The 11141-nt window shown below is 44.8% G+C and overlaps 1 protein-coding gene across 1 annotated transcript in view; it reads right to left on the bottom strand.

Moving 5' to 3' along the window:
- SPEN (spen family transcriptional repressor) overlaps positions 1–11141 on the bottom strand; it is an 84093-nt gene that overhangs the window by 9048 nt on the left and 63904 nt on the right. The window contains 6 exon segments of the mRNA XM_009995775.1: positions 1–4738; positions 4741–4999; positions 7408–7508; positions 9090–9203; positions 10399–10512; positions 11056–11141. Coding sequence (XP_009994077.1) covers positions 1–4738; positions 4741–4999; positions 7408–7508; positions 9090–9203; positions 10399–10512; positions 11056–11141 — 5412 coding nt within the window.

Raw genomic sequence — 11141 nt, 5'->3', positions numbered from 1 at the left:
GATAGGTGGGGGGTGCAGGAAAGCTTTCTGTCTCCCCAGAAATATCGTTGATGATAGAGCCGATGGCCGCCGCCAACTCCGTTTCACTGGCCTGATGGGCAGGTTTATCCCCTTCCTCCTCCTGACGAACCTCGGGCACGTCTGCCGGTGAATCCTTGTAGGCAGCAATCGACGGGGGAGTTTCAGTCAACTTTGCAATGTTCTCCACAGCCTGCTCGAGTTCAATCTGTTTTGCTAACTGGGCAGCTTCGGGGGACTGCTTTGGTTCCCGCGTCACCTCTTTTTCTGTTTCCGGGAATGAATCTTCCACCTCGTTCTTAGCAAAATGGGGTGGCAAGATGTCCTCTTTTGGAGGGCTCTTCATCTTGGCTGGCGACACTGCCACCGGCTCCACCTCCTCCTCCGTTGGCCGCAAGGCACCCTTGACCTCGTCCACGTTGAGTCGTATTTCTACATTTTTGAGACACACAGATGCTTTATCTACAACAGTTTTGGTATTTTTGTACCTTCCCCTTTTGGATTTTGTAACCTTTTCTGGTGCCGGCTTCTTCTCAATGATCTCAACCATAGGGACTTCTAGCTGGTTTTTCTCCACATCCAGTTCTTTCCTGTCACGTTTCTGTTCACTCACTGGCGGTTCCTTCTCGGTGGCTTTTGCTTTGTTGCTGTTGTCACTAGCACTCAATTCCTGACCACTCCTCTCAGCAGCATCTTCAGATTCAGTCGAGGTATCAGCTTTTGGTTCGTTCTTCCCTTTCTTCCCCTGTTGACTGGTAGCAGCCGATGAGTGACTGTGTGTTAGCTTCTGGGACCTAGGAGACCTCCAACCTTCCGCAGGCTTAGGAGCTTCCACAGCATCTTTAGTTTCAACTTCTTCCACCTCTTGCTGTACCGGTTCTGTCTTTATTGGAGAGATGTCCTCCTCTGGCTTACGGCGGGTTTTTGGAGGTCTTCCCCTTCTTGGGGTCGTAGGAACAGTTGTCACCATTTCCTGGGGTTCCTTCTCCCCTCTCTTCCTGGTGCATCTGGTGACCTCCACAGGGTCCTTCACTGGAGATGGGCCTTCATTGTCCCCTGTGGTAGCATAGACTGACCTCACATTTCTGCGCCTAGTCCGGCTTATTGGCAAGCTTGGCTCCACGTTTTCTGGCTCTGCAGCAGAACTAGGTGATTTAGCAGCATTCCTGGAAACCTTCTCTGCTTCCACTTTCAATTCAGAAAGCTTCTGTGTCTCCCCACGAGGAGAACTTGACCTTTTGAGTTTTTCACGGTCAATTCTTTCGCTCTTTCTCGTGACGGGCTTTTCCACAACATTGGCTGCAACCGCTTGCACAGGAGTCTTGGAGCGTTTGCTCTTGTAAGACTTTTTATCTTTTACAACAACTGGAGGTTCAACTTCCATATCATTGTCAGAAACCGGTGGCAGAACCTCAGCAGACACCTCCACTTTTTGACTCACACTGGCATCACTGTTGGCAAGAGGAGGGTTTTCTTCTTTAGGCTCAGCAATCTCATCAGACTTCTGAACTAGCTTGGGTGGAGGTGGAATCAACTGGGCAGCTTCAGGTTCTGGATCTGCACTGATGTCTGGTTGGGAATATGAAGCTCCAGGAGTGGGAGGTTTGGTATCCAGGTATGAAGGATGCTCTATTGCCACAGCATCTTCCTCTGGTGCCAGGGTTGTAGCAACAACTTCTTTACTAGCTTCTATGACTGGCGGGGGTTCAGTTTGCTCAGGTGGTTCAGTTTTGACAGGAGCAGCAACTTCAGGAAAAGGTTTTTGTTCCTCCACTGCAGAAGCAGGTTCAGATGTTTTTTCTTCTTTTACAGGAGCTGGTTCCACCAGCACCTTTTCATTCACTACCTTCTCAGAAGCGACTGGCGCTGGTTCCTGTGGTAGGACAGCCACCAAAGAGGGACCAACCACTGAGGAAGCTTTATGTTCTGGTTCTTTATTATCAGGAACCGTTTCTGGTGTTTTTGGCTGGTTTTCTTTATCTTCCTGTTTTTCCACTTCTTTTGGTTTCTGATCCTTCTCCTTTTCTTTCTGCTGCATTCGTGTCAGTTCAATAAACCGACTGTGGAAGAGAACCACAGGTTCTTGCACCAAATCAGCTGCACTGTTTGTCCCATCAGAGGATGACTGTCTCCCATACAATCTACCAGAAATGAAGTCAAGGTCATCATCTTTTCTCTCTAAATGCTGCAGGCGCTTAGAGTCCTGCTCAAAGATTGAACTGTGCAAAAAACGAGAAGCAAACAGTTCCTGCCTCTCTTGTTCCTCCTCTTTATGATCTTCTTTCTTATCATCCAGTTTGCCACCTTCTGAATCAGTCCTGATTTTTTTCTTTTTCATATACCAAGATGGAATAGGTCTTGGAGCTGAGTCAACCTTCTCTTTGTCTTTATTGTTTCTAAAACTAGCAAATCTTGAATCCCGATCTAGAAAGGACCAGTTTTCTTCTCTGGATGAAGAGAGAGATTTAGCTCTTTCAAGCAAGGCTTTTGTGTCTGGTGTGATTGTCTTGTCTAACGCGAAAGAGTAAAATTTGTTTCTTTCTAAGGAACTTGACAGTCTTTCCTCTCTTTCACGCAACTTCTCTTCTCTGTCCCTTAATAAAAAAGATAACCTGGAACTCTCTAACAAGGACGAGGCTTTTGGGGAATGGGGCTTGTTTTCACTGTCCTCATCCGAATCTGAAGGCACCTCCCCGGGTTCCAGGTCTCGGACAGATCGCTTGCGTATGCCGTCTCTTTTGACGATGCTACTTGGAAAGCTGATATCAACTCTGCCAGGCTCCTGCTTCACTTGTGTTTCCCACCTACTCGAGTCATCTTCAGAACTCAGCACAGACAGTTTTATTTTAGCCATTTCTGCCATCTGCTCCCTTCTGCTGGAATCATAAGGATTAAATTTCAGCGAGTCCTCCCTCACAGTCATGTTAGAGTACGAAAGACCCTTTTCTTCTATTTTAGGTGACTCTTTGGTTTCCTTTAATGGCATTAGCCTCGGAGAATCAAGTGTGTCATCATCTTCATGGAAAGGGAAGTGTCTGATACTGGGAGAACAGGACGTCCTTTCAGAGTCCTCACTCACCTGACGAGAACTTCTGTAGTTTCTTTCTCTTTTAGTGCTAATTTCAAAGTCAAACTGGTCAGTCTTTTTCCTTTTACTTGGTGGAGAGTCATCAGTGACGTCTTGTGGAGGTTTTCCCACCTCGTGAACCAAGCTCCGTCTTTCATATTCATCCACATCTTTCTTTGGACTGCCAAACTTCTCAGACTTGGCAATCTCCATTTCCAGCTGCTGTTTTAACCTGCGACTTTGCTCCATTTGTTTCCTGTAGCTTTGTGTGTGGTCGATGTCAATGCCAATTTTCTCCTCCGTATCAGTTGACTGAGGTTTCTCTTGGCCAAGTTTATGGTCAGGTGTGTCTTCAGGAAGACCAGAGTAATTCTTCCTCGTCTCCTCTCTCTCTGTTCCTGGGTCATCTAGTAGCTGTACCTGTTTATGCTGGGGTTTCACTGGGTTCAATTTTTTAGAAGAGAGTTCCTGAACTTCCACTGGTTCATCGGCTGCCTCCATCAGCCTCGCCTGCAGATCTGGGGTGGGACGCACGCCAATCCCACCAACGTTGAGAGTCTCCTGAATTTCTTTGGGACTAGTAACAGGAATAAGCCTTTCCAGTTTGAGTTTTTTAGATTCCCTTTTAACCATATCTTTCCTCAGGGGTTTTCTCTCCAATTCTCCTTCCCTTAACACTGGTGCTTCTCTAGAGGAGGCTGTTGCATCGAGCTGCTTTTTCAAAACCATGCGCACCTCTTCCTCATCCTGGCTACTTCTTTTTACTTCTACTTTTTGCCTGTCAGGCTTCAGATTTGCATCAGCAAAACGCCTTTTACGAGCCTCCAACTTGTCTAAATCTACTGCGTTGGCCCCCTCAGAAGTTTGCTCTGTCTTCAAGTGCTTTTTGGGTTTCAGTTTTCCCTCCTTATCCACCACTTCTACATGACTGGCAAGAGCTTTCTCTTTCTGTACCTTGGTTCTGACAGGTTCCAGTTTAGACTGCTCAGACTTAGTTTGCTCAGCTTGAGATGTCTGTGTTTTCTGTTCAAGAAGTGGAGACTTCATAGTGTCATTATCAAGCTTTGCTCTCAGTTTCTCCAAGGCAGGCTGATCAATAACTTTCCCTTCCTTCTCTTTCACTCGGGTCAACACGACGCAGGGCATCAGCTCCAGGCGGTTTTTAGCCGTCCCTTCCTTGTCAGCTCTCTCTTTACTTTGTTTACTGTTCCCCTTCAGTTTTTCAGGGCTGGGCTCTCTCTCATTCTCTTGATCCGTTTCAGAAGACTGAGAACTGGGTGAGTGGATTTTTGCTTTTCGCTTTTGCTTATCAGTTTTCTCCTTTTCTAGCTTTTCAGGTTTTTCCTTCCTCACCAGGCGCTTCTCCTTCTCCACCCTCTCCTGCTCGAAGATGCGCTCCTTCTCCGTCTTCTCGTTTTTTGCATATCGTTCCACGCGGGCTTTGTCCAGCTTGTCATATCGTGGAGGGGACAAGGAGCTGCAGCTGCCGCTGCGATCTGAGGAGCTGCTGTAAATCCTCCTCTCCGAGTCACTCTGCAGCCTTTCCGATTGCGAGGGGGACGCCCCGGGGCTCTGCGGACGCCTGGAGTGCGTTGGGCTCTGGCTCCGCTCAATCGGTCTCCGCTCGTGGTCTCTGTCCCGATCGGACTCTCGCTTTCCCTCTCCCGCTGCCTGTAGCTGTATTCCCTGATGTCCTGCTCGTACGGATCGCCCCTGTAATCCCTGTACTCGCGCGGGTCGTCGTAGTATCTTGGGTCATAGTAGTCTCCTTGGTAGGGATCCCACTCCGCGTAGAATTCCCTGCCTCGAGCCGCGTATTCTCGCCGAGGATCTTCAGGATACGTCCCTGGTGTCCGAACAGTCTCGTAGTAAGTACGATCTGGGGCATATTCATAAGATCCTCTTCTCTCATCTCTACTAAATATAGGAATAAACAGATTATTTTTCCTTCTCAACCAACAGACTCAACCACATCCTCTGCTGCATTGAGGAATCATTTAACGGCAACTTCTTTACATGCACACCAAGGCAACTGTTCCCAGCTGCCTGCTGAGGTTTAACACCAATGTGTGTGCAGTAGAGTAAATGCTTTGTCAGGGTTTTTTTGCAGTTAACCGGTCATTTTCTGACAGCTCTGCCAGGTATCTTCCACCACCCTCACAGTGTCTTTTTTTTGGCAAATTCAAATGTTCCATTAAATGAAGGTGAAACCTGCCCAGCATCTGTGCACCCACACTCAGGCTGGCACAAACCTGAAACCTACCTCTGAAAAGAGGTCAAATCAAAACTCAAGGGTGGAACCTCTCCGTTATTGAGCAGTAAAGTGGTAATAAGGTTTCCTTAAAAATTCTAAAGCCTTTAAGTGATCATTCAATTCCAAAATCAGCTCTTTCTCTGCACATGACATTCTCTGATGTCAATTTGCCTGTTTACACTAAGACCAAATCAACAACAAAAATCAGGTTGTTGGGTAGAACAGATGAATTCATGGGCAGGACTCAGGAGAGTCAGTCAAGCAATTAACATTATCTCAACACCTCCTAACAGCAAAAATAAACCATTTATAACCCTGAATGTGCCTCTCTGTCAGAGAGGTGGCACAGAGCTCCAATTCTCCACCACTGCACAGTGTTTTGAACACTCACTCTGTTATTTAGCTTCACTGTTTACGGTTTTTGTTAAAAACTGACACCTCCCACCTTTAAAGAAATGTACAAAATGGAAGAAGAACACAAAGAAACATAAGATGGAAGACAAGAATCTCATTCTGCAAGTGCAGTGAGGTTTAAAAAAAATGTATAATGGTTTTTGTTTGGGTTTTATGCTGTTGTTTTTTTTCCTTTGGGTCCTCTTTACATTGGCTACAACTACAACCTAAGAGCACCTGATAGAATCATTGCAATGGACCATGAGCTGCCAGGAGGAGCTTGAAGGAGGACTGGAAGATGCAGAATGACAAGACTGGCTGCAGAGCTCACTCAATCACTGTGACTCATTATTCCTGAGTATCTCATAATCACTGTGTGAGCATAATGACAGAAAAGGAAAAACAAAACTAACATGTACCCAAAGGATCACACTGTTCCAGAAATCAGTGTTCTACTCAGAATTATTTCACAGGGAGGACAAGCCCAGCTGACTCCTGTTTGTTATAAGAGAGCCAATAATGCACTTTTCTTGATTTTGGTGCAGTTTAGAGGAAATAATTCCTGACTGCTCTCTAGCACATCACAACATCTGGCAAAGACTGGGGAACACACACATTTATTTCCATTATGCAAATCCTGATTGACAATTTCCAAACCCTCCCTTGCTTTTAAATCTAACTATTTTGCATGGATGTTAGATTAATCTATTTTGCTGAAAAAAAACCCTTGAATTTATCTGGCTCAGTGTCACACTGGGCTTATTCACAGGTAAACCAGAACCCTAACAATGAAGCAGCCTCTAAAGGTAATAAAAATGCACCCACACAAAAAGAAAGTGCTTTTCAGCCCTCACCATAGTCATCAGGAATAAAACCACGGATGTTTACTCAGCCACTGGAGGGGAAAAAAGCACCAAATTGGAAGTGTTTCTGTGCCAGGCTGCTCTCAGCCAGGGTCTGCAGAGATCCATGGCCAGGCAGGGGGAAGACAAGCCTCTGCAGCACGGGCAAAATGGCTGGACACCCTCGTGACAGATGCTGCAGCAGAAGGGCATCAACACAGAGCACATTTTTCATGTCAAAGAGCAAAAAACAAAGACTGCAGCCTCACTCTGATTATTTTATCATGTTAACAAAGTAAATTGTTGAAAAGGGAAAGGTGGAAGATCAAATTTTACTCTGCTCAACAGAGAAGCAGCTTATCAGACTGTACGTCCACCCAAAAATACACGTCCATGTCTCTGGAGGGTCAGGGAAGGTGTTACTGAGAAGTGATTCTTTGCATTCCTAAGAAATGATGAATGACTCACAACTGTGTCCTGCTGACCCACCACAGTCACCGGATACCAAAGATATAGATCACACAGACAGCTGAAACTTCCACCTCAGTATGAATTTCAGGAACCAACTAAACTTCAGATGTGTGATTTCCTGACTGCTTTCATCTGTGCAGTTCAAGTCTGACCACCTCAATTTCTTCATAAAAGATAAACCGAATAGGTAAACAACACTAAAAATACAGCAAAATGTTGTTAATAAAACTTTTAAGAAGGATAAAGTTGAGAGGAATAGAAACAGTTGTTTGCTTAACAATTATGCCCTGAAGAAAGCTTTTAATTGCACTTAAGATGATGCTAGAAAAGTGAAAGACTGTAATAAAGATATGGAGACATGCCTTCTTTCTGCCAGCATTTCATAGAAGTCTCTGATATCTTGACCCGTTTTCTCCATGGAATGATAAAATGCCAACTGACTCTCCCGGTTTGCAAAGTCCACCTGAAAAATAAAGGGTAAAAAAAAATCACCTTCAGAGAAACAGCCCAATCTGACAACACTTCACTGTCTGAGGACAGGAGTGGAACTGAAAATGGGGATGATGGTATTGAACTAAAAATTGTTAAATGCTTCTCAGGACTGACGCTCAACACCCCCAAGGAGTAAAGACCTTTCCAAACTCAGTGTAACTGCTACATAACCACCTCCTTGCTGGGGCATGTTGGTGAAGCTGCCAGACCAGAGGCTTCTGCTCAGTAAAGCAGCAGGAAAAATACACTCGATTCTCATGGTATTGATGTTTTTAATACCAAGACTCCAATTACAGTTCCAAAGTCCCTTTCATCCCAGCACAGTTCTGCAGCAGGTCAGTGTTATTCATCTAGTTCAGACTCCAGGTTACTTGCCTGGGGTTACACAGCAAGGCAGGGATGAGAGAGGAACCAAGCCTCCTGAACTGCAGCTCCCCAGCCCAGCTACTCCAGGCTCTGTTTTCTAGCCCAGGGTGACAGTATTAAGAAGCCAATGGCATTGCTGAAGCAAAAAAAAAATTACTAGAATGGATGTAACTGTGTATTCCACATAAAGCAATTTTTAAAAACATTTTTGCTCCTTCTTTTAAAAAAAATAAATCACCCTGGGTATTTGTATAACCACAGCAGGGGAGCTCAGACATAAACACACCATGGGTGTTGCTTCTTCTGAAGTTGCTAAGTAGCAAGAACCACAAACAAGGTGTAAAACCTTTGAAATAGCCACACGTTTTACTGAAGATGAAGGTGACTTCTATTCAACCACCATGCTTAGAAACTGCAGCATCTCCAGCTCCTCACCCCAGTGGGTGTGAAGCTGTTGGTTAATATACCAGATGAGAGATTAGGCTGGAAATCATTACCCACTCTTTAGGAGAGAAGAAAGGAGGAGGAGAAAGATAATTCAGAGGGTTGGCTGACACCTCACCTCCCCAATTAGTGGAACTGATGGGACAGTTGGAACAGGTATTACCACATTCACCCAAATCCAAGATATCCCTGTGTTGCTCCAGGAAAAAAACTCCTTCCTATCTATTCTTTTGTGTAGTGTTTTTAATTATTATTTTTAAAAATCTGTTGGAAGGAAGGAGCTGCCACCACAAGAGAAGACTGCATGCTTGGGTTGCCCACAACTAGCACTGACTGCCTCGGCCAGGTCAGGAGCTTGGACATCAGCCTGGAGCAGCTGGAATGCAGCCACATGTCATCCCAGAGGAACTCAACCCCAGATTTCACTTCTCTAGCAGGAAAACGGATCAAAGTTTGCCTTGGATTCGGGTGAATGAGGAAGTAACATGGACACCAACACTGAGGAGCTCAGAGAGACGAGTTCAGTGAAACAAATGGCAGAACACTGGAAAAGGCTCAAGACACCCTAACATCTTGACAAGCCGAGTAGGAAAAAATAAGTGTTAAGCCTTTGATATCTGGGACAGAACGTGTCCCACTGAGTATTCCTTTCGCCTGGCAGTCTGCAAATGCCAGCACTTAAAGGGGTATTGGCCTGAATACAATTGGTTTCTCTTTTTGGTTTGGAGGTCATTCTGCACACCTTAATTTTATTCCCACCGATTTTCCTCCCCTTGGTCTCTTTTACAGCTGCTTGTGCATATTCAATCTCATTGTAGAGAACCAGGGCCATGCCTTTTAAGCGGTCAAACACCACCTGTAAAAAACAAAAAAACAAAACAAAAACCAAATAAGAGCCTCATCCACAGGACTTAATGTCAGTCCCAACAAAATCCTAAGTCATACCAGTGAGAAAACTCTTTTTGAGCAAGGTAAATTTCCAGGCTTTTCTGATGAGGTAATATTGTAATGAAGAGACAATAAAAGGACACGGGACTGCTTTGAATTGTGGATATTGTGGCTTGAGGTATATTATGCCTTTATTTTGTTTTTCTGTATTTTACTTTCAATTGTTTGGTGACTGAGTTTTGCAGTTTCTCTTTGTTCACTTTGAGGTTTGGTTTGGTTTTTTTCAAAATTTTCCAATGTGTTTGAGGGGGGAAAAAAGGTAAAGGGAACATTTAATCCCAAAATGGAAACAGGTTTTGTTATCCCAGTCTACAGTATCACTTGGCAGTTGCTGAAGGCCCAATTTCCAAAGGTCAGCTTCCTTTAGCAACATAAACTTCTTATTCAAGCAACAACAGCTACAATAAAGAATGTCCAAGCTGCAACACAAACCCACAAAAACCCCTGAAGGAGGCACGACCCTGATCCTGTGAAGATCTGCACACACTGCTTAACTTAAAGCACATCAATGTCCAACAGAATCACACGGGACAACTCAGGTGCTTAAGTTTAAGCAAGTGCACAAATCTCTGGCACCAACCCACAGCAGGGCAGGTAACACACCCCTGCTGTGTGACATGGGTAGGTTGCACCATCACTGACTGTCCCTCTTCTTTCAGGTACTTTTACCAGGTGGACTGTCCTAACTGCTTTTCAAAGTCTTTTCTTTTTTGTCTGATGCAAAAAAAAAAAGAAGAATTACATCTAATTCTGTAATTGGCATGCATGAGTGTAACTAGGTAATTAGACTGCTGTTCCTCCAGTGTTAGCCTTCTGAAGCAGTTTTGTTGGGGGGAGACTGCACTGCACAAGAGCAACAAATGGGTTTCCAATACTCATTATCTCGGCTCATTCAAAACACTGATTGTGTGTTTCCCAAACACCCTGCGCAGCAGATCAACAGGATGCACAACTGCAGAGCCTTGGCGGCCAAATCACACCCCAGAGAGAAATTTCTCTACCTGAGCTATAAAGCCCTGGACAGTGGGGGGACTGAAAGGACAGGATGGGAGGAAAGGAAGACAGTAACAACTTCAAACCACACGGCAAAGCCTCCCACCTACCTTTACCACAGGCCCGTATCGGCAGAAATGTCGGGTTAAATACTGATCCGTAACGTTTGTAGAAAGCCCATCTAACCACACGCAGTTTGTAGGCATGCTCTTCCCAAACCCCAGCTGAACACAAAAGGGCAAAATTTCCATCAGTACAAGTCACAAGGGTTAAACTAAACGAAGAGAGCAAGCCTAATTAAAGAGCTCTCTGCAGAAAGCTAGTCATTTGTATGGATCGTCTAAACTCAGCATCTTGCGCAGGTGCAAGAGGAAAACCAAACAGCAATTAATGAAAATAATTCTGCATGCTTCAACAAATACAGTGTTTGACAACATTTGTTTCTTCTACAATCTGAAAGCATCTGAAAAGTGACAAGTTGACAGCTGAAGGGACTGACAGCCTCTGTTTATCTGTTTATCTGCAGCAGCAGCACAGCTTCCCAGACACGGACTTGCAAGTCTACTCAACGCAGGGGCTTCTTGCTGAAGCAGCCAAAAAGAAGCTGATTAATCCCAATTATGGTGGTGGCTGAAAGCATCATGCTCTGATCTGACCTACTCATTAAAAAACATTTTTCTTACATCAACTGTGCTGCTGCAAAATATCCTATGATGCTGTAAACCAAAACAACAAGAAGGATACAGTCCAGGGGAGCATTTCTTTACCTTGAGCCGGTTATTTCCAAGATACTCCCCATCCATCTTCTTAATTGCTTTACACACACTTGCAATATCACAGTACTGCAGGAATG

This window comes from Chaetura pelagica, unplaced genomic scaffold, assembly GCF_000747805.2.
Source record: "Chaetura pelagica isolate M959 unplaced genomic scaffold, ChaPel_1.0 scaffold234, whole genome shotgun sequence".
In the NCBI taxonomy this organism is placed as follows: Eukaryota; Metazoa; Chordata; class Aves; order Apodiformes; family Apodidae; genus Chaetura; species Chaetura pelagica.
The sequence above is the reverse complement of the archived record's forward strand: the minus strand, read 5'-3'. Positions and strand labels throughout refer to the sequence as shown.